We start from the raw sequence: 24,524 nt of genomic DNA, 5'->3' as shown, positions 1-24,524 counted from the left end.
CTGTTTCCTGTTACCTTCTTGTTCTTGGTGCATGCACCTGTGGAATGAGGTCCCCGTTTGGCTGTGCAGTTTTTTGGCGTCTCTTTACGAGTCCTTTCCCTCCAGGGCGTTGTGCAGCCAGAGGTCACCTCCTTTGTTTTGTCTGTCACAGCATGCCTTCTGTTAAATACAGGGTTGTCCTTCTTTATGCAGTCAGTGTCCTCTGCTGTGTCAAACATTTCTGGCTCTTGTGTACTGAATGAAAGACTTCCCCCAGGCCACAGCCTTTTTTTGTCGTTTTCATGTATTTAAGCCCCTGTGCACAATCCTGCCCCAGTGCCAGTTATCTAGCTTTGCATGGCATCGTGTGTCAGCCTCGACGTGTGTTTGTAAAGAGGGATGTTCTCTTTTTTCCAGCAAAGATGTCACGGAAATTAAGCTTGCCTACTGAGCTAAAGCCAGACTTGGGTAAGCCCTGACTTTGTGTCTCCAAACAATTTGTATGCAGCATAACTTCCTCACTCCAACCGGACTCTCATCACATTTCATTCAGTCCAGTTTGATCTGGTTTTTAGCCTCAAAATTGGCAAGCTCTGCAGATGTTTATCTAAGTTTGCATGCGACGAAGGTAGCACTGATCTGATCTCTTGATGCTTGGGATAAATGTGATGTGAAATTCTCTGTGTTGGACTCCCACTTTTTTGACCTTGGTGGGGGTCTTAGTCGAGGTCAGCGGTGCTAAATGCTAAATTTTGCGCACTCCATCTCACTGTAAAGCTTCCTGTAACTTTTGCAGCTTTATCTTTTTCTCGTCAATGTTCTTCATGGCTTTTCTTTCTCTGTCTATGGGTTACTTTAACAATTCCCAAGTTAAGAATTGGGCTCGCCACAGAACGACACACACTTCCCTTCCCGAGGGTTGTGCAACTTCTACCTCACCATAGATGGACCATTTGATTTGTAAGGTGTCTTATTAAAAGGTGCAAGTGCCACATCATTTACCCGTATACTTGTTTAATAGACTCGGAGGTATACACCTGTAATCCAAGCACTCTTTCCCCTAATTCATCTATTTGTATGGAATGGAACACAGTGTTTGTCCTGGATTATTTGGCCATCAATTTAGTTTTAGGTGACGCTTCCCTTAGAATCATCAGACCCAGCTGTCCTAAAACTATACGAACTCCAAACTGTTACGAATGTAAACCTATGTGTCCCCTTTTTCCTGGATCACTATTGTCAGTATCAGTCTTTGACAAATACAGCTGTTACTCAGGTAGTAGGTCTGGAGTCTGCTCTAAAATGTCAACCCAAACTCATTAGTCTTTTAAAGTGTTGACATTACTGTGAACTAATGATTATGACCGTCTTTGTCCGTGGAGCACAGTGTCCATATTCGTCTCGTCTGTCTTGTGCTGCCATCTCTGTGCAGGTGCTTTACCTCTCTTGTTTTCTCCTTACTGTCCTCCTGTCTGTATGCCCGCCGCGGGGTGCCAACCCATTAGACCACCGGGACAACTCCTTTAGCCGCTCTCGCTCCTCCAGCGTCACCAGCATCGATAAGGAAGCCCGCGAGGCCATCAGCTCCTTCCACTTCTGCGAGACCTTCGCCCGTAAGGGGGACAGCACTTTGACGCAATGCCTGTATGTGGGCACCTCCCTGGGAACTGTGCTCGCTCTGGCGCTTACATTGCCACCTGCGGGGGAGCAACGGCAATTGCAGCCAGTCATCATTTCACCTACGGGTGGGTAATGGGATCATGGGAGGAAAAGATATATGAGGGTAAGAGTTAAAGCCACTGAGTTGAAATTCAAACGTCAGTAACAATCTTTTTTTTTTTCCACCCATTCTCCAGGCATGTTGGTACGACTGAAGGGCAGCATTATGCGAATGGCTGTCCTGGACTCCACAGGGTCCCAGCTGCCCCCCACCTTCGAGTCTTGGTACGAGCCCAATATCTCGGCAGACGGCGAAGAAAGAGAGAAGGTGCGAAAGCGCCGGCCCGTCTCCGTGTCCCCTTCCACGTCGCAGGACCTCAACGAGAGCCAGTACGCCGTGGTGTGTTCGGAGAAACAGGCCAAAGTCATCGCCCTCCCCTCCCAGAACTGCATCTACAAACACAGCATCACAGAGACCTCGTTCATCTTACGAGCAGATGTGGTGCAGATGAGCCAAGGCATGTGCGTGGCTTGTTTCTGTGCCAACGGTCACATCATGACCCTCAGGTGAGAAACACGTCAGTCTGCATCAAAGCTCCGGCACGAAATAGGAGGTTATTATTAAAATGTATCAATCAAAGTCAGTTTGAATAAGTTCAGCGCATGTTATTGGGTTTAATTAGACGTCCAAGTGTGACCTTTAATCTGCACGCTGTGTTTAGAGTGCAGTGTTAGTTTGGAGATGATGTTTCAATCATAATTCTTTCTTTTAAGAGTCAAACACTGCAGGTAATCGAGGTACCCAACCCTCATTGCTCCCACATGTGTTCACTGCTATAATAAAATAAAATATAAAGATGGGTTCAATGCAAAAGTGTCAGTGTTATAACATGTATGGTATTAGGATTAAACGTGAGATTGTGTATTTAGACATGATTTCTGGCAAGAATATCAATATTTGTACAAATGTCGGCACGCACAAGGACATTGGAGAATTGAATTAGGCTGAAGAAAGAAATACTGCACTTAAAGAAATTTATTTGAAGATGTTCTTCATTATGAAACTTCACACCACAGCCTTACACTCTCCTAGTTATGTGTCATTAATTCAAACATTTATTATTGTCTGTATTGTAGAGGAGGGAAATGTAAGTTCTAGTTTAGTGAAAATAATTTTGACTAAGCCAGCAAATCACACTAAACTCAACCCTCAATGCTTCATCACGATCTCAGCTTAAACGTTGTTGTTTGTCGAATAGTAGCGCCTGGAGAGTTGTGTACAAATCTGCCCCGCAACCTCATTAACCTTCACTTCTGCAAAGTAGACACACAGAGAAAGCTCAGTCTTTCCAAATGTTTGCCAAGTCTGGTTATGTATGCTGAATGAGTGTGTTTGTCTCCACAGGCTGCACGAACAATGTCATTCCTGATTCTGGGGGCTGAAAGATTCCGAATACAATCTTATTTTGAGATGACTGACTTATATGTATTTCTGTGTCCCCCCCACCCCCCACCCCCTCTCTCTAGTTTACCAGGACTGAGACCGCTTATGGATGTAAACTACCTGCCTTTGACGGACATGCGGATAGCCAGGACATTTTGTTTCACAAACCTAGGTCAGGCCATGTACCTCTGCTCCCCGACGGAGGTCCAGAGGATCACATACAGCCAGGACACCTGTGAAAACCTACAAGTCAGTGAAACCCACAATATACAGTATATGGATTCCATGTGTACCCATCTACATGTATACTAACCTTAGAACAGGGGTCCTGGGGGCCACTGAGCATCTAGTCTGTTAGTAAGGGGGCCGGGTTAAGTGTTAAAAAGTAACTGTTTTGTGGGGGTGGGAGATAAGAGCTGACAGTTATGTTATAAATGATATCACAAATTTCAAAATAAAAGTGTTTTGATTACGGAATGATATGTGCTTTGCAATAAAATATGCATAAATAAATGTCTAAATAAAAAAATCTATACAGAAATAACTTATTATAACTTGATGTTAACCCACCCTAAGGTGCACCCTTGGTAAATTGCCAGGCGAAAAATACACAACTCCTTATGTGGATATTCTGGGGGTGTGTGTTTATAGGTCACATCTTCAGGCTTTAAAAAATGTTTTTTTTTGTCTTCCTATGTGTTGTTGAGTCAAAGTTAGGATTCATTTTATATATTTTTTTTAAAAAACAAAAAAACGGGAGTACTTAAATAGACTGTTTCTCTTTTAATTTTGTTCATAAAAACGAGCCAAGTGAACTTTGATATATTTCCAAATTTCACAAATTGAATCCGATTTAAAACTGTTAATATAGTTGGTGAAAATTACAAATAATAATCATTTTGTCAGATTGCCTGTAGGTTGTGTTGAAAAAAAGGGATATAAGACACTTTATATTGCATTGTTCTTATAGCCTCTGTATTCAGTGTGTAGGTTTTTAACATAGTCAATAGTCATAGTAAAACAAACTGAACTGTGTGCGGTATACTAGTATACTCTTTTGGTATATAAGCATGTATATATGTATATTATTGAAAAAAAAGAGTAATGTGTTGGTGTTTTGATGTTTCAGGAGATGCTCGGAGAACTCTTTACACCAGTAGAAACACCAGAGGCACCAAACAGAGGGTTCTTCAAAGGTCTTTTTGGAGGTGGAGCACAGTCACTGGACAGAGAGGAGCTATGTATGTCAAACCCAGTCATGCCCCGACATACAGCAGATGTGCAGTCATGTGCTGCAGTAAAAAATGTATTCACACACATCTTCTCTTGTTTTTCCCCTCCTCTCTCACCCTCGGCTCAGTTGGAGAGATCGCATCTGGAAAGGCATCTCGAAGCCTGGCTCAGCACATCCCAGGCCCGGGTGGCATCGAGGGCATGAAGGGGGCAGCGTCTGGTGTGGTTGGAGACCTGGCACGTGCCCGAATAGCACTGGATGAGAGAGGCCAGAAGCTGGGCGAGCTGGAGGAGAGGACAGCTGGCATGATGGCCAGCGCGGATTCCTTCTCCAAACACGCCCATGAGGTAACAGAAAAAAAAAATGCTGACAAGGTCGACACGAGCAGAGAGAGCAGCCTGTCTGTGTCCACATGTCACAGCAATGGCTCCGGAGCTGCTCGTGCACACACTCATAATATACAGAAGAGGAAAAAATGAAGGCTCAAGGCGTGTTTTTTTGAAATAGGTCACTATTGAATGATGCTTTAGCTATGCAATATGCTAATATTATAGGGGTATTTGCGTTTCAGTAATTACAGTTTCACTCGTGATTTTAATGTGAAAAAAATGATCGTTTTGCAGTCTTTGTTTAAAAACATGAAGAGGTTTTAGTCTCATTGGGCACAGAATTTGATTAATTGCAGACTGTTTTTATTAAATGTTTTATTAAAAAGTAAAGGTATAAAAGGAAATATTACTCACTTACAATATCAACCCACTAGAGGGCAGTATGAGACTGTTCAGAGATTAGATGCAGTACGTGCTGATAGTGAACTACTACATAAATAAATACAAATTGAGTGTCCGAATGAGTCAAAATGAAAGGAAAAATGCATAATTTTGAGATACTTTGATGCCTTTTAATCACTGAACTAGTTGTGCTGTTCGTCCTCGTAATCTATCTCCTCTGTTTTCAGATGATGCTGAAGTGCAAGGACAAAAAATGGTACCAGTTCTGATTAGTGGCAGACAGGAGCAGAGCTCCATGGACAAGGCTTTCACCTTCCATCGGCTCATTTTGGACTCACCGTGACCCTCTCTCCACCTGTTCTGTCTGTCCACACGCCCATCCTTCCAAACCTTCTTCTCTGAGACACTTGGGATTTTCTTCCCCAGCACAATGATGATTACTGTTCTTACCTCAGTCTTAAGGTGGAACTAAGGGGGAAGACGGAGGAGAAGGACACCCTCAGAGGGGTCGGATAAATGGTGTCTTTTTTTTATGTTCTTGTCTGCCTCTCCTCTGAAGGCACGCACCTGGAGATACTTCACTCTCATTTGCCAAAAGCATCCTTCACCATTCTCCTCCACTCGGAGCCTGTGGTGGGCACAGTATTCAAAGCGGCAAACACGACTGAAAAAGGACAAAAAAAGACCTAAAGAAAACTATAAAAAAAAATCCTAAATGTGTAAAAAAAAGAAAAGAAAGGAGGAAAAAGAATTGAAATACATCATTATATATACATAAATCTAATAAATGTGCAATGCTGTATCCACTTCCAAGTACAAAAGAACGGGGGACAACTCATCGAGGAGACCGGAGCGGGATGGGAGGCCGAAGGAGGCGGCAACGGAGATCCACAGGAAGTGCTACGACAGCGACGCCTCCTCTATGCAGAGTGTTGCAGGGATAAAAGCAACTTATTCTGATGTACACTGGATTATCTCATCATCTCACTCAACCTCTAGACTCTCCTCTGTCTTACAACCGTTCATAACGTTTCCAACAGTGCGTATGTATGTGTGTGTGTGTGTCTGTGTCCGTCCATTTCTATTTGTTATCTGTTGGGTTTTTTGCTCCATGTGTATTATTGGAAAATCTTTTATTTTTCTATCGTTGTGAAAGTGGATGATATTTGATTTGTTGGAAGAAAAAAAACCCAGTTTTTGTGGCTTTTGTCTATTTCAGATTAATTTCTCCTAATGAAAAGGGCTGGAATCTAAAGGGAGGGCAAGGATATAAAAGGCATATATGTCATTTTAGTTTTCACTGACATGGCAAGTAGATATAAACCTTTACATTTACATTTACGTGACATTTATCATTCACCTGAGGATTCGAACGACCTGATGTCAACTCACCCTCTAAAGAGCGTCATGAGCGTCCACGGTTTGGCTTGGTCTGTGTGAGTGTTGCCAGATTTGTTTGTTTTCAAATTCTGGATTCTGGTGATGAAAAAATACACCCGAGCAGAGATCCTATTTTGTATGTATTCATATATGCAGGACAATAGAGAAACATGGACGTGTGATCCGTGTGAGACATAATTTCACTTTCAGTTGTGTGTGTGTGTGTGTGTGTGTGATCTCTTTGTTAATATTTATTTATTGAGGCGCAGGGGACAGTTGTGTTTGGTGTCAGAAATGTTCACCCTCATCGACATCTTATTTCCACATGCATCCTCCATGTTTGCAGTGAAGCTCAGACGTGGTGTGACTCTCTGTGTCTGCCAGGCTTTTAACCTTTATTTGTATATAAGTAAATAGTTTGACAATCTAAGACCAACTGGAAAGTAAATGTCACGGTTGCAGGTGCAACATAAGAGGAGAGAGGCCATATTTTTTCTGACGCCAAAGAGTTGCTTTAGCTTTTCCATCGCACTTTCATTTGGCCCGCCACACTGCGAGTGCGTCGCACCAGACATACTGTGTGTAACTCCGCATGGCTTCACCGATGGAGTGCTGACCCACTGTAGGAATACTATCATTTCGTCGCCCCCTTCAGGATTCAAGAAACGGAGCAAGTTGCAATGGAACTCAGCCATTTATTGTAATATTGTATAACGCTATATCATAAAAAATATAAGACTTGGGGACAAATGTTTAATGTTTTAAAGTGGCCTAACTGTTGGTTTGACAAGGCTGATTTTTCGACACAAGAACCTGAACCATTCCATGACAGCTCAGACACAACAATGTTTATAGTGTTCATCCGTGTGTGTGTGTGCGTGCGTGCGTATGTGCATAATGTGTGAATGTGTGCGTTTCTGTCCGTCTGTGTTAGGGTTGTGTTCATGTGAATTAAGCACATTTATTTAAAGAGATATTTTGGTTGTTAAATAATTGATGTTGGTGTCCTAGTCTCCCTCCGGTCAGCAGTCAGTTGTGTCCATTTGTGTGTCTGTTACACTGACTGAAGCCACCAATGATGATTTCAAAACAAAAAAAAAAACAAAAAAAGGAACAATAGTATAGTTTGTATTAGATGATGACCTCTGATGACCTCTGAATTCTGGTTTAATTTTCACTGCTTCGGCTCCCCTTTAATTTTGACCTCTCTTTTCTTCTGACGAGTCCTCCTTCAGTTTCACGGCCTTTTGTGTTTAGTAACCGTCGTCGTGTGAATGTTGGTAGATAGAGCTGTCTTTTAACACATGGAGAAAAAGAGGCAAAACAATTATTCAGGAAAATTAGCTAGGTTTATCTAGAGGTCATCCTTGAAAACCCATACAGAGTCTTTCCCTCCGACCCAACTGTTACGTGTTTCTGTTGTTTTTCTTTTCCTTTCCAGTGTTATTCTTGTTTTTCATGCGTGGGTGATTCGTTTCTCGTCCGTACACTGCATTGCGTGGTACTCTTGCCCAATACAATACGATCCACACACTCAAAACAACAAGAGGGAGTCCTGTCAATCTGCCATAATGCTGTCTTCTGTCCTGGATTCAACTGTTATCAGTGAGTTGCAGTATTTTTCTCATTGTAGCCAATTTTTCTTGTACAGTTTTATGCAACTTTCACATGGATGTTTATGACTTTATCTGCTGCCACAAAATTTAGAAATTCTGTAGATAGAGATTACTGTGCAATGGAAAATAAAAGTGGAAAATGTAAATGTTCTGTCCTTACTAATCTCTACTGTTTAGTTTTCATATGAATGGAAAGCAAGTTTCTATGGGGGGATTATAGAAGATAAATGGCGTGATGGTGTATTGCAGCCGTTTTTGTTCCAACTTAAATGCTTTTCATAAAAATAAGGCCGTAAATGGGTAAACTGTCATATTTGCTGATGTCCACTAGATGGCAGCAGACATTTACAATCGCATCTGTGCATTTGATTTAGAGCAGACAAAACACAGTGTGGTCAACAAAGAACAATGTAATGGTCTGTGAGTCAGCATAGATGACCTAACACGGTGTTGTGACTATTAAAATTCACAGATTAAGCAGACATTGACAACCTGAGCTGATCTTGTCAGTTTAAGGTAAATTATATTTACTCTCAAATGGTCAGTGTAATGCCTTTCTTTGTGAGCTTACAGTCAGCCGGATTTTACTTTTCCTAGAGCTACACAATCCTCTATTGATCCCACTAAGTGACTTTAAACTGTGCTCTCTGGTTTCACTGAATGGACAGGTGACAAACTGTTAACTGTAGCTCTTGAGGGTCACTTTTTTCCAGAAATAAGGTTTGTTTTGTTCATGGCTGCTTTATTTTTATACTTGAATTGCAGTATATGGATCGCACATTTGGTAAACGCCACGAGAAACCCAGTGATTATCTTCCACACCATCGTGTTTTTTTCAGCATTTTACCACCCAACTGTCTCACTACCTTAAACAACAAACCCCCTTGAATCAGGAATACAATTGACCTAATCTCAGTCAAGCTTCCTACGGAGGTGAGCAGATTCACCCTGTGCATACTTTGCAGGGATTTATGGTGATTAAATCCATCTTGGATGACAATTTCCCGCATAAAAAAGATTTAGTGAAACCGAACATTTTCACTTAATGCTTCCTGACCTCATGTGTGACTCATGCCTGGTGACTTATCGGTGGAATTCCGTGTGAAATGATCAGTGAAAAAATTCAAAACCAGACACAGCCATAAATTTAAAGGATGAAATAGAGTTTTTTTTTTCTTATTTCTTAACTTTATTTAAGGAATATAAGGAAACAATCAAACCCCTTTTCCAAATAATATAAGCTGCTGGAAAGAAGGATAAAGCAGAGCCATTTCTCTATCTGGTTTATGATCCATTTAACTAAAAGCAAATATTCACTTAATCTCTAAATTGATTGCGTTGTTTTTGAACCATCTGCAAAAATATCATCTGGTCTGTGACTCTGAATAATAGACACATTTTCAGGCAGCCGTGTATTTCCTTCTCTTACAAATAAAAGAGTGTTAAATATCTCGTGCTGCGATTTGCAAATTGGATTTATCTGCAAAAGTCTTACGTACATATTCAATTTAGTGAAAAAACACAGAGAAATAAAAGAAAGAAAAATAATGCAGTGAACAGTGAATTATTAAGATTTCCCTCCTCCTTCCCTTACACTTTCTTTTGTCATAAGATTAATAGAGTTTACGTCCCTGTGTATATATATATATATATATATATATATATATACAGTATATATATATATATATGAACTTCTGTAAGGCTCCGGGGTGAGTTAAGGGTTGATGCGGAAGAGGAAGACAGGGGAAGGTTAGGTGAGTGGAAAAAGCATCATGTTGATTTGCTCAATTTGACTGAAGTCACGAAGACAAGGCCACGAGGGACAAATGTTTGTTGATGTGTACTGTGTGAACTACTGACCTTGTTAGCGAACACACAGATATATAAGGTGGATAACCCAGAGCTGAGCACATTGCACAGCAAATGACACGTCAGTGTCACGGTTGCTGTGGTGACTGGAAACACGACCTGAGCCATGGCAGCATGACAAGAACCGGCGCGACACGAGAAGAATGAGCTGGCCACGTCACTTTTTAGCTTGATGTAAACCATCCCTATAATCACTATATTTAAAGGTTACATTCACTGCTGCTCGGTGATGCCATCTCTGTCCAAAACAAATGCATTGTCTGCCACACCTATTATATGGGTGTATAAAAATAAAAAGTGTTGACAGTGTGGTTACAGTATTTAGGCGCTCTGAAAGACAACTCAGTGGGAAAAAGGGGTGAAAATCAGCATGTCCACCCAGGTGTCATGTTCGCACCAACACTAATTGGAGCTGGACTATCTTGTGCAGGGAAGGTCAAAGGCTTCACAGGAAGGGGTTCTCAGAGAAAGAGAGAGGCTAAGGTCACATCACACAGTGTTTGTTTTTGTTTTTTAAGCTGCTGCTGTTTAAAATCATCATACATACCCTTTAAAAATACAGACCATATAGCGAGTCATGTGGTGTCTGTGGTTGTTTTACAAAACACACGTTGTTATGTCTAGTTTCTCATTGAATAAAGCTGATTTTTCACACCAAACATCAAAAGCAATCCAGGTTTATGGCAGCAGCTGTTTTGTTGTTAGCGTTACATTTTCCAGTTACTCTTAAGATTAGATGTCTTGTTTTATTTGCTAGTAGACTCATCACGTTTAAGAGTGTATGAAAGTTTAATAGACAAAATCCAGCAAGACTAATTCTAATAATATCACTAATAATACACATAACAAAAGTTGATATTATGAGAGCTTTTATTTTGGAAGAACGCTTTGACGGTTCTTTACCAGGAAAGTTCCGGTAAGAAAGGCGCATGCGTAATTTATGTAGTTCGCGTTCTATTAAGGTGAACAAAGTTCAGGGCAGCGCTCTGGTTTAAATGGCTGCTATTAACAGCAGCTTCTCGCTGAACCTTGATGTTGGAACCTTGCCATGACCACCACCAACTAAATTAGATACACCTGTGCGAATTCGCACCTGTTAACTCAGCAATCACTGCTGTAGTTTTTGTTTTTGTCAGTTCACTAACTTGGAAATGTTCAACTAAGATGGAGTTTGTTATTGGACCTTCAATTTACTCTGTGGACGATGTCTTCACATTCACAACGCCAAGGTAAGCGTTAGCTAATAGCTACCTAGCTATGTTTGTGCTAGCTTAGCTGCTGTACAGTTTTCTGTAAAAAATAAGGTTGTTAAACCTTGTTCTGTTTAATAGAATTACTGCGAGTCGACTTTTATAGTTTTTGTTGGCTAATTTGCATAGACATAGTGGTCAAAAATAAGAAATATGAGTTGGTTTATGCTGAACTGGGTTTTGCAGTATGTTTCCCCTGGGAGTTTTGCTGCCATTTCGAGTTCCTGTTTTCTTGTTAGTGGAACAATATTGCATTTGTATTGACTTTATAGTCATGTAAACATGACTGCTGTCTTGCACACAGTCCAGTCTTGCATCATAATTAACCTGTAACATGGGAACACTGCAAATGAGCTTAGTTACCCTTTTTGAACCAAGTTATTTCACTCCAAGTGATATTTTTTAAGTAAAGGCTGCTGTGTGTCAACTAAATTCTCAACCTGACTCCCAGCCTCCTCTGTCAGGCTTTTATTGTGCTCCACAATGTTTTTGTGCAATTATGGACTGTGTGTTTGCCAGTTGAACTTAATGTTTCTGGTTTTTCTCCCTGCATTAGTTAGACTGAGCTTTGTAGCTAACCCTAACCCACAAGCAGACGACATTCTCATGTAATTTAAGGTGTCTATGAACACTGTCATGCATAATAATGACTAGTCTAGATGAGTCTCATTTAAAGGTCATTCGATTTCCCTTTTTATATCTTGCTGTCTCAGTTTGCACACTATCTCACACACTTGCTATTTTGAGTGCATTTGTTCACACTAAAGGTATCATGCAGTGTGCTGTTAGTACTGTAAAAAATACCAATTCACCTCAAGGGTTTGCCATCTTGGCCACCTAGCAAAAGTGGGGGCAGAGGAAGCATCGTCAGATGATATCATGCAGATAATGGCAGAATTTTCCTTATCCCACGACACAGGGGGTACATGCAAGAAAATAAAAGCTGCCAGACATTTTAGTCGGGGATGATTGTGATCAAATAATGCAATCATCACTTCTGGTGAGTTCCCTTTGTACAGTGTACTGCCTGTAGTATCTGACAGGAAATGGGCCATGCCTCACATTTTTATAAGAATTAAAGCTTGGAATTGAATTATTTGCTACATAGAGGTAGCTTCTAATGGTAATACAATACTTTAGGGAGGATCCAACTTGGAAATATATAGGCAGGAGCAATGGACATTCTTATCTCTAGTTCTGTCAGCAAATAATTGACTCTCCTCCCTGTTTGATTTGACCCATTTATCAGTTTCTGCTGTAAAATCATGTCTGTCTTGATTCTTTATTTTTAATCAAAGCTAAGTTAAATGCATATGTTTGTTTTTGGTTTAACTGTTACTCTGTTGACATCTAACACATAATAATAAAATGTGTGAGGAGGATAATTTGCTTCAGTCTGTCAACTTAAGAAACATTAATTGGAATTGGCATTGAAACATTGTCTTTACTGGTTTTATCTTTCTCCATTTGTATGTTTGGCTTTTTTTATTCTGGTGGGGACTGCTTAGTGAATATACTGTGACCCATGGGGACCCATGACTGCTTTTTGAGAGAAGACTTGGTTGTAGGATTAGAATTTTGATTCGTTTATAATAGGGCAAGGAACGCACAATGCATTATATCAATGAGTGTCCTTGATATAATGTGCTCTGAGCATATAAAGTTCCTTGACACCCGTGTGGATGGTCTGTAAGAGGTGTCTGTAATGGTAGAGCTACCTGCTCGGCCCAAGTTGTTCATATGTTCTCTAGTCTGCCTTTTGATGGGCAAACTATAATATTGCATGATAACTTTTTATCCACACAAAAACAAGAGTAAGATTAAAAACTAAGTACATGTGCTATCTTTCAGATGTTCTGCACAGAATGAATGGTCATGCATGCAAAATACTGTCATGGAATACATACCAAAACAAAATGGCTGCCATCCAAACCCACAGCCTGTGCAACCAATTTCAGTAGGCTATGTTGTAATATGTGGTTCTGAAACACCACAGCACTAATAAACACAAATTAAAGTTGTGTGCGTGCACAAATGTGTGTGTAATTACAACAGGCACTGAAGAAGAGTTTCATTTCTCTGGCTCTGTGAGCCATTACTCAAAATAGAGGACTTTTCCCTGTCTTCCTATGATATTGTCACCTCTGTGAATGTTGATGTCACATTATGGTCTATTACACTGCATAATATATTATTTATCAAATTACAAAACCCATATCTAATCATCCTCAAATAGACTAAACCCTCCACTGTGATTGAGAGCTGTATAGTCCAGTTAAGAACAATTTGCATAGCTGTACTATTGTGGCCTATTATATTGAAATTAATTCACTGTGTGTTAATTTTAGCATTAAATGAAGATGAATGATTTGATGCATTTGTCCCATTGGGCACAAGTGCCTCTCTAATGGCAACATGATATTTTATTTATGAAAGAAAAAGAAAGAAACAGCACTTTTAGAAACATGTGCCTGACACACCGGCCCTTTTGAGCAAGGAATTGATTTGGCTTTAAAATTATTCAATATTTTATGTTACTGAAATGGTCCCCCTTTAGAAGCTAAGAATGCCATGTTTTAGCATGGAATAAATAAAAATTTAATGGCTGGTTTGAAAGCGAGTGCATGCAGGATAATTTGACTGCATGAGATAGTTCCACTAAGATGTTCCATCATTAACCCGTAATGGTATTCAAGAAACTTGCAGTTTCTTTTTAATCATGTATGTAATTAATTTTTATTGCCTCCTTTTAATTATTGTTTTAACATTATGTTATGGCTTGGTGTAGGTTAATGTGCGGAAAAACAAATTCTCCAACTAGCATGGAATATGCGTTTTAAAATGTCCTTATCAAACACTCCCAACAAGTCGGGACTATGTGGTAACCATTTTAATGTGTCCTGAACCTGGTTACAATCACAAATCAAGGTATCAAGTACATTTTCAAGGTTGCACTGTCTTTGATAATGTATATTTAATCATACTAGTTGTTGCATCTCATCAATAATTTACAAACTCAGCAAGGTATCTGTTTATATTTCCTTTGCGGCATTAAAAGACTGTCCATATTAATGAGGATAGCATGTGGAAGAACCTTGTATGTTGCCACGCAGCAGCTCACCTGTACCACTGTGCACCATTTTGTAGTAAAAGTGGTTAAATGCGTCGACAGAGACGTGTAGCGTAACACATCGACTCCTTCTCAAATATTTGTTCAATATGCCTGGGAGACACATAAGCTAAAGGCTCTCTCCAAGGGTTCTTGTGGGAGCAATAAATACCCATGATCCTTATCTAGGCCACACAGGTCCCAATGTCTTAGGAAGAAATGGGTTATCATTTCTCTTTAGACACAGCACTCATCTGTCCAGACTGTAAATGCCTGTAATTTCCCAGCAGGGAACAATGGGGGTTTTAAGAGCCTTCACCTTGTGTGAGCTCCCGCAGCACACATCTTTAATGATGGCCAAATCCAGGAGCATGCATAGCCATTTATACTCAGTTTTTCTTTGATAAATGACCATATAGAGAACATTTGCAACAGAGACAGATTTCTGGGAGGGATATTCAATTAACTCACATTAGATGTCCAGGTATGTTAGAAATGGGATAATTATGGCATAATGGAGAATTGTTTAAAATAGACACTAACCACTGTTCAGCCTGAGGTGCCCTTTTATCAAAATGCCATAAAACCAATCACCAACTGGGAGCAAACTCATTCATTGTCCTAATTTGTCTGCCCAATGGCAGGTTGTTCCATATCTGGATGGTAACTTGCTGTTTGGGGGCGATCTGTGGTCTTTGAGGTCAGGAGGAGCTGTAATCAGTGCACCCTTTGCTTGTCTTTGCTACTATAGTGTAAGCAATAATTTGGAGCAGGATGATTTGTTCCCGCCTTTGTGGCGACACAAGCAGGGTGCTGTCTGTATAATTTACTTGACAAATTGTTTGACATGGATTTGTTCAAGTGAATTTGTTCAGTTCTCTCCCACTTACAATTAAGGCTCAGAGACAACACGGCCATTTGAAAACATTGGTATCATTTTGCCTATACAATTCTTTCCACAAAGGATTTTCCATTGTAAAATGAGTGTTGGTGTTTCTTTTACTGCTTGTCACTTGAATTTTTTGTTTTTGACCAGTAATGGAAGTTGTTTGGGGACACTTAGCAACCCTGCCATACCCCTGCTTGATGGACTGACTAGGGCATTCATTAAAGTTTCAGAATTTGCAGGATAAAAATTTAAGATGGGCAGAGGCTGTGATTTAGCCTTGACCTTCTGCTTTTATAATACACGATACAGGAGAGAAAACTAAAGACTGTTGCTGGCTTTCAGGACATATGAGTAATATGAGGCTACGGAAGGGCAAACTGTAAGTGGGAACAGCCATAGCTGGTCATCGTGTTTCCCACAGTGAACTTTGATAATGGACAATGCAAGCTGAAAGCTTGTAGAGGATCAAATCAGGTGAAAGAGCTTTTCTGGCCTCACTTTATTAAACAACTTGTATAAAATGAATTTTGTTCAATCAGGACTCGACTTGAGCTGCCTACGAGAGGTTAGATTTTTGTTTAGTGTTGTGGTGTCACAAAATCACTGATTGCGTGATGTTCATTTTCAATCCTTTTGGTTGATTTCATGTCACTTTTCACTGAATCTGAGCACCTAATGTGTGGATGTATTTTTTTGTTTGCACTGTAGCACTTCATCTTACAATACCACGCATTTTCCACTTTCTGGAAGTACTTTCTTCCACTAGTTTTAATGCTGGTTTGCAAATGGGTATTGGGTACATTACTGTCACTTTTTTGCTTTTACTTCACCACTGGTTGTTAGTTTAATATTTGTTTCATGTCAAAAAGTCATGAACCAACCCTACTACCAAGTGGCTCCTTATGAGAGTTTTCTTAATCAATGTATTAATTTTGTCTTTACTGGACACAGATGGTTGCTCCTAAATATAGATTAATAAGTGTTTGTTGTGAGATATTATACCCCCGTCTTATACCCCCCATCTCTGTGAATTGCACACAATAGACCCTAGGACCCCTTTAACATGTCTGGCTAGTAAATTGCCTTGTTCTCCTGCAACAGCAGTTTGGCTGCTGTAATTAAATAATAATAAAAATAATAATGATAATAAAAAAATAGAATGAACAAACTGCTGCTCATAATTCCCGCACAAAAATGGAAGATGGTCTGGGGTAAGAATGCACTCCATAAAACACAAACTACCCAGTACACAGTGTAGCAATTCTCCTTGTATTCAATTATTCATCGCTGTGGAAGACAAATTAAGTATATGTATAGTATATGGTCATGTGTGTTAACCTACCACTTTGTATCCACGTGTCTTGGGGAGAGGATATTCACCCACTGGAATTTTAGAGATTCAGGCACTTCATTTTGGAATTTTTTTAATGACTGCCTGGCGGCTGCTGGTGTTTCCACGGCAACTGTGTGATTGGGAAAGGGATTTTGAAAGGTGGCTGGCAGCAAAGAAAATTGAGCACTGCCACAGGGATACATTTTACCCTGCGAGGGTTTACATTAGATGTAGGTCAATCATAAGCTTCTATTAAGTCGTCACCCCGGTAAGGCATATTAATTTGCATTTTGCTCGACTTGAATCCCATTAAGGGTAGTGGGCTGGTTTGTGTAGCTATGCAATGTGTGATGAATGTGTGACAGTATGAAGCAGGGGGTAAATAAAGAGAACTTTCAGTGTTTCTTGCAGGCTAATGGAGGCAGATGACATCCTGTGACTTGCTTTCCTTTTGATCACTGTTTTTTCGGGTCAGGCAGCTCATTTATTGAAAGATTTGTCATGTGCATGAAAAGAGTAGTTAGTAATCAGATGTGGCAGTGGTTTTGCATTAAGTGGCAGATTTTTACTGAATAATTGATTAATGCTGCTATTGTACCTCGTATTGTTAAATGTAATATTACACAATTGGTTTATAAAAAGTCACAGTTACACGTTTTCAGTTTAATATAACAATAGAGTACAGAATCATATTTCGTTTCTGTTTATATTCCTTCTGTGGTTATTGACTTGTTGGTTGTGTGCCTGCATTGCCTGTTTATGTAACTATAAGATGAATAGAGCCACTGATTAATTTATATATTCAGCAAAGACCTGACATTACGTCTTAAAAGACTAAATAAAATACCCCTGAATTTAAAATATCAATCTTGATGACACTGATCTGTTGAAAATGTCATTCATGATGGCATGCCTCCGATGTTATGAATATTTTATACGTACCATATCTAATGGCATGTTCCAAACCAGTACAGCACCTAATGCTTTCCAAGAGCATTACCAAGTAGGCAGAGAAACATCTGCATATCGGGTTGTAAATCATGTTTATCACTCTTTTATAGTTGTGAGGCATTGTCACATGAAGCCACACACACTGATCGTGTGTTTTTATCATACTGTGTAAATTCAATATAGATTTTAATTTGTAAAACCAGTGTTAATCCACATCTTATGACTTGAAGTCAAAATTATCACTTCAGTGTAGAACACTTTCAGCTGACGCTTCCATTTTCAACATATACATATTTTTGCATCACAATACTAAGGATGATATTCTCTAGAATTAACATTATATTATAGAGCTGTCTGTTTATGACACAATTTCTCTATTTTTTAACCTTGACCCTTAGTATTAGGAGTGTACTCATCTCAGTGTGTCGGATGCATTGGCTATTTGGTCCACATTGAAGTCATTTTTATTGTTAAATGCACTTGCCCTGTAAAGAGACACAGATTGGGGTAAACAAAGTCTTTGGGATGTGACTTGTAATAAATCTGAAACAAGTAATGGATATGTTTTTCCGCGTTATTTTAATAATAGTGTTTGCGGCAGGGTGTGTCTGGATGGTATCGACCATGGGCTCAACCCTGGTATTTATCTACTGTACCGCTGTTGCTCTTACTTGATGAGTCTCTAAAGCGATATAGGTAGCTAGAGAGGATATGCAATCATGTTTCCAATAAAATTACTCGGGTTGTCATATCCCTTAGTTTTGGCCATCTTTTGGCCATCACCAAAATGCTATTTTTGGAGCTGCTGACCAGACTCGAGTGCCACAGAGGAAGTCGTTTCACGGCTCAGGACACATCACTTTGCAACCACACTGCCAGCCATAGATTTGCCTCTAGACATATACAAATAGGCTGCAGACACACATACATAAACATTACGCACACACTCAAATCTCTGGCAATGTTAATGAATAGCTATGTTACTCTAAACAGCCTCTCCAGAGAAAGGGTTATGAGCAAGACGATTATGTGTGTTTGTGTGTGTACCTCATCTGTGTCTGCTTACCTCAGCACTAACCCAGAAAAAAAGCAGGGACGAGTCATAGTCGGCTACCAATTCACTGCTGCTATTCATGGAAAGGGCAGGATCAGATTTCTACCACTTGAGAGCCTCTTGTCTTTTCTACAGCAGAGTATTTCATTTTCACCAGCAGCAGCATGGTAATTAAGGCAACTAACGAAATGTACAAAATTAATATATTTTAGCCTCCGTTTTGTAAAAGTGGCCCGTTAATGGGGTTGAAAGTGGAGCACAGATTCAACCTAGCAAGGTGTTTGTTCAAGCAGAAGATGCAGGTAGACTCTCGCATGTCAACACGGGTGTTTTTTAAGGCTGATTTAACAGAAAAATCAACTGAAGATTCTTGTCCAAGGAATTCCTTTCACATGTTTGCCAAACCCTTATCTTACCGCTAAATTACTGTCACAGATTTTTAAGCACAACAAACATCTCCCACCTCAGGCACGCTAACACCCAGCCAAACTGAAGCCATTAGTGAAATAGGAGAAAGGAGATTAAACAGTGTAAACATGTGCAAACTTGCTTTATTAAAAAAACAAAAAACATACTCTTAATTATTCAATTGGTCGCTGCTCTTCCGAGTCTCTTGCTTACACACTTTAAGACCCTCAGCAGGAGATAAAAGTATGTTTTGCTGCAGTTGCATGAGCGTGAAGTTTGCGCATAGTTTTTTATTTTTTGACAACATGACGACACAAGCAATGAATCATGATTTTTGTATTAAACAGTGTTTGCTGATGTCATTAAGTTATAAACTTGTATTTTACATGAGGACAATTGAAAAATATTCTCTTATGTGGAAAACAGCACTTGAGTTTCTTGAAAACCTCATATCCTTGGAGTTGATGGCTTTGTATCCAATATGTGATTCACAACTGAGGTAATTATATATCTGCGTGACTGCTGCTGTTCTTTTACATGTCTAATTAAAACATGCAAATTAGACAGTTGTGTGCCATGTGATAGACTAATGTTTTGCCCAATAACCTGATGCAGCTTCATGAAATATGACCTTGTGCCACATTTCAGAAGTGGCTTCTGTCTTAAAATTAATTGAGGAACAATAATCGGAAGTCAGTTGATGATGAGGGCTGCTGTTTTTGTGGAGTAATTGGTTGAGATTGGGAAAGAGGCGACACAGTCTCTATAAAGGCTTTCATTTATGTCCTCCTTTACCCAGTAGGAACACCTCACTGTCGTTAAGAAATGTAATAATCTTTTTGTTTCACTCAAACTGAACGTAGTTTATCTTGAGGGAGATTGCTAGTCACTGTTATTGGGTATACTAAAGCAATTAAAATGTCAGACTTTCAAAGAATTGAATTAAAAACTGACACCTCAACAGACTGATAAATAAAGCCACTATCGTCTTCTCCTGACTGATACAAAGATCGTTTAGCTTTAATTGCGATCATGGGAATGTACTGACATTTATGTCTGTTCTTCTACGTGGATCTTGGTGGTTTGGGTGTTTTGAAAAGGTTTACTAAAAGAACAGTGTGCCTGGGATCACCACAGGAGGAGGAAGAGAATCTCATCTGTATAATTGGCTCCAATGGCTTTGAAAACCACTGCCACCTTTGGTGGACCACTTTAGGAAATTAGATGTTTGTGCTCTGCGGTGTGTAGGTGTGTTTAGTTACCTGTGATATTTATTGATTTACTCCTAAACCTTTTATTGCCACAGATGTGTCTCTGACATCCACATCATACACATGTACACGCAGGCCTTTGTTCAACATGAACAGGAACATCAAATCCTTGCTCATCATGCTAACACAATGCAGTCTCTGCATGATTGAGACAGACGGAGCATGTCTTACTTTGTGATTGCAGCTGTGTTCAATTTGAGCCTGAAATTGGATCTTGTCTCTTCCCCACTTTTATTTATAATGAAATACTTTCCTATTCCAGAGGAGGAGATGGCTGCCCGAACTGATTGTAAACAAATTATTAAGCTTTCTTTTGCCTTTGCACTTCTGTTTAGAGATGCAAAAAGGAAATATTCAAATGGCATCCAAAATGGCTTTGTGTTTTGCAACACAAGCTATTTGCCGTCAATCTGTTTGGATAAACAATCTCTGTTGGGTGTTGGGAATCCAGTGGGCTCCCTGATGTATCAACATTTATTTTGTTAAAAACCTCATCTGGAGTTCAATAGTGGAGTCACACAAATTTGAGTTGACAGAAATTGATCACAATCCAATACCTCAAAATGTAATCCCACAGCCTCAGGACTTATGACCTTGTGAAGTCAAATAAGGTTTTATTGAAAAAACAAAATGCATCGTGACAAAACGTGTACCTTTTTGTGTGAGCCTCTTCATTTGACAGTTATTTGTTCATTAATTATCCATAGCTGCTCATACTTTGTAGGGAAATAATCCAAACCTCAAGATTAAGAAAAAAGGCCTACACACCTCATAAAGGCAGGTGGATTAGTAGTTTTGTAAGTTGGATGTTGATCTAAGTAGCAATAATTTCAATTTTAAAAATACAATAGCAGGACAAAGTAATTAGTCTTTTCAGTCTTCTTATCTTGGTACAGCCTTAACGTGTCCCTCCACTGCAAAAATTGCTGGAGGTATGAACATGAATCTATTTGACAAGCATATCGCCTTTTGTTGAATGAAAGAGCTAATCAAATGACTGAAGTTCTTTGGAAGTGGCAGCTCCTGGCATCCTTTTCTGAAAAACTGATCTGAAAATATGTGGCAAGGAAATGAACTGTCTGGTCTAAAAATACTAGAACATACTTGAAACATGTTCTCAACTCCCTCACACACTCACTCACACACACTATGTACACACCAGCTCTAAGATACAGTGTGGGCTGTCATTTTTTTTTTCCCATTGAAAGGTTGACAGCCGGCCTGTGAGGCTTCTCTCTGGAGAAAATAACATTGACGTATCAGGCAGCCATACAGGAAGTTCTTTTTTAGAGAGAAAAGCTCTCTCAATTGGAAGTATATTCACTTTTGTCAGAAAACGAGTACACTTACACATATCTTCATATATGTCATATCTGTAAACCTCCCTAGGAAAAGGAATGTGGGTGCCCAAAGGAGATTAAAATGAAAAATCCATCCTCAGAAATGTTGCTTTGCTAAATATGATTGCCATTGTTAAATGAGATTAAAGGATTAATCATCTTTGTAATTGTTTTCTTAGCCCACATCCCAAAAAAGGCACTGTAGCCTGTTGTTTTTGTTTGCTTTTTCTTGTGTGCCTTTTGCTTTTATAATTCTCCAGATTAGTTTGTTTTGATGTATGAATAAGTTTTTTTTTTTTTTTTTAATCAGCCTTGGATTAATTTTTACTTTGCAATCAATAATTGTAAGGTCCATCCTTTCATTCTCACTGTACTTTCCACCAGCATGTTGAGCTACTGTGGGAGGAATGGTTATTTTTGTGTGACTTTACGAACTAGCTCACTTTCTTAAAAGAAGCAATGCACATGACACACTTGGTGCAAAATTAATGGTCTATTTGTGAAGTGTTTTTTTGTTTCCCCAAGAGAGAGAGCTGCCTTCTTCTATTTCACTGCCCGTATTTCCATTGTCCTACCACGTTGTTGTCGTGTGTTCCGTGTATACTAACATAGCGGTGGGCCTTTGTCGACTTATTCCATTGTCAGCAGAATGAGCTCTTTGGCCCTGTTGTTGGTGTTTGCAGCCACTAGTTTCTGCCTGTTTTGTCACGCTCTGGTTGAGTTTCACCAACAGTGAACAACATGCTGTATAAAAACACACCTACGGTCTCCACACTGAAATCACACAATGGGTTTATGGTGATGATCAGTGTCTGTCTTCAACACAAAGCCTGTATTTCGCGTCTTGCTGTGATGGAGCAAGCTCGAGTGTGCTCCTCATTGATAACACTGTATGGTGTAATACAATCAGTCATGGTGGCTTTGATGCAGAAATGTTTCACTGGCTGTTTTTATTGTTACATTGCAGTGTATTGTAATCATACCAGTATGAGTTAAACAGATGAATTTGATCCAAACTGTGACATTGTGCAGGACGTAATTCCACGTTTTTGTTATCGTAAGGATAACCCTTATGATAACCCCCCCCTTTTTTTTTTTTTAGACCTGGCAGTCACACTGTCGTTTTATGTTTCATTACCACTGGAAGAAAAGCATCATGGAATTGATTTTTTTAGTACACATCTGATTGTTTACCTGCCTGTTGATAGCTTATGGTAAAAATTATACCACAATTTGGACTTTTCTTATGGTTTAATTACTACTAATTAAAAATTGCATATTTACTTCACGTCATGGGTTATCTGTGTAAACCATTAGAATTAGTGTGCATTGTCCACCAGCTACAGATATCCAGATGTGGGCAAGCCTGTTGTGGTTTTGACCTTTCTGACAGGGAATCCTGTGTCAACCATCAGCACTTTCTGAGTCCCTTGTCCTTTATATTCCTGTCTTCTTTTCATTAGCCTGCTATGCCAGTCTGCCTTAGTGGTTTAAAGTAGTTAAACTGGTACTCCCATTAATCCAAGGCTGAAAGTAATGGAAGCACCTTTCATTTCCCTTGCATACCACTCTCACCTGGATTCACATGGCTGCCTGTTTTAGTGTCTTATCAGCACTCTGTGATGTCTTTGTTATGCACCAAAGGTGAGACATTGAATAAATTACTGATGGTACGCATGAATTCACAGCATCCATAAGGGAGTCGTGCATTAACAATGGTTCAGATAGAAAGAAGGACTTGTAGGGCACTCATCATATTGCAATGTCTGCTTCCCCCATGACCAATTATTCTGTTAGTCACCTTCCAGACTGCATTGAGTATAGGTTTATGCAGTCTTTGTTACAGAGGAGAAGTAGTCTATGAATCTTGTCAGGTTGATTTAGCTGTTTTAGAAAATAATTTATTATACCAAGTCAAAGCACTGTGATATTCAGTAACTTAATATTTGAGTTATGTCAGCCAATTACCTTTTTAAAGATCTCAAGATTTGGCTGAAATAACTTGTATGGTATTTATTTCTATAAGCTTGTTTATCAGTCTTTGCATATTATGTTTTTGTCCAATCACCAGTCCTACATAATGATTGATAGCCTCGAGTTTGAAGCAGCAATCTGGTTTTAATTATACTTTCAAGCATAATTAAAACCAGATTGCTGTTTCAAACTCTAATATTCTTCAACATTAACAACATGAAATTTAATAAATATTTGTTTTTTTTCTGAATCTGAAAAACAGCTAATCAAAACCCCTACCTCCCAAACTTCCTCTCTGGTGGTCTTTGGTGTTATTTGGAAGGACTACAAATACAGGGTCATCCCTACAAACAGCAATGTAAGTCATTTACAGGCTGGGATATTTATTAAAAGCCATTACTACTTCTCAAGGTCACATTACTATATTTTAAGAGCACATAATTAATCAATTCAAAGTCAATCAAGTTCCTGAATTTGATAATGAAGTTTTGATCTTAAATTGAAAATGTCAAATATGATGCTCTTATAGACTACATGATTAAGTGAATAATTAAATGAAGACAACCGGCCTTCCTATTCCTACATAGACTAAGTTTAGGCTTATAGTTGACGCATAATATGTGCATCTTTTAATGTGTTCATCAACCTTACATTTGTTTCAGTATTTATCTAGTCTTCAGCTGGACTTCCTCCCTTTTATGAAACATTTTCTTGTTACTTTGTATTCTTTAGGAATTTAAGTGCAGCTCCACCAGTCCTACAAACCATAATTGTAATCCTCCAGTGTCTGTTTTCATTTGTACTGACACAGCACATCAGTCACGTCACACGTGTCAGCATCTCCCATGGGTACGACACTGAGAAGCTTTGAGGCACAGGATTACAGTGTAACTCTATGCACCAGCATGACTTTATGCTAATCTTGGTTGTCTCTTGGTGATGGCTGTGACAGTATTAACAATGGATTTGTCTGTGATTGTGGTGATTTAAAAATCTCTGCACATACAGTAACCTCAGCATGGTGACAGCTGCT

The 24,524-nt window shown here is 39.3% G+C and overlaps 1 protein-coding gene across 3 annotated transcripts in view; it reads left to right on the top strand.

The window, feature by feature from the left end:
• Positions 1-8,189, top strand: part of stxbp5a (syntaxin binding protein 5a (tomosyn)) — an 83,640-nt gene extending 75,451 nt beyond the window's left edge. For 2 of the 3 annotated variants that reach the window (XM_058613295.1, XM_058613294.1), the window contains 7 exons: positions 397-447; positions 1,443-1,724; positions 1,836-2,205; positions 3,166-3,331; positions 4,212-4,323; positions 4,443-4,663; positions 5,275-8,189. In XM_058613295.1, the coding sequence (XP_058469278.1) occupies positions 397-447; positions 1,443-1,724; positions 1,836-2,205; positions 3,166-3,331; positions 4,212-4,323; positions 4,443-4,663; positions 5,275-5,316 (1,244 nt within the window). In that variant the 3' untranslated portion in view covers positions 5,317-8,189. The remainder of the gene's footprint in view (positions 1-396; positions 448-1,442; positions 1,725-1,835; positions 2,206-3,165; positions 3,332-4,211; positions 4,324-4,442; positions 4,664-5,274) is intronic. The other variant, XM_058613296.1, reaches the window with a different exon arrangement.
• Positions 8,190-24,524: the final 16,335 nt, after the last annotated feature.

Source organism: Solea solea, chromosome 17 (genome assembly GCF_958295425.1).
Source record: "Solea solea chromosome 17, fSolSol10.1, whole genome shotgun sequence".
Lineage (NCBI taxonomy): Eukaryota > Metazoa > Chordata > Actinopteri > Pleuronectiformes > Soleidae > Solea > Solea solea.
This window is presented reverse-complemented; position numbering and strand designations above follow the sequence as displayed.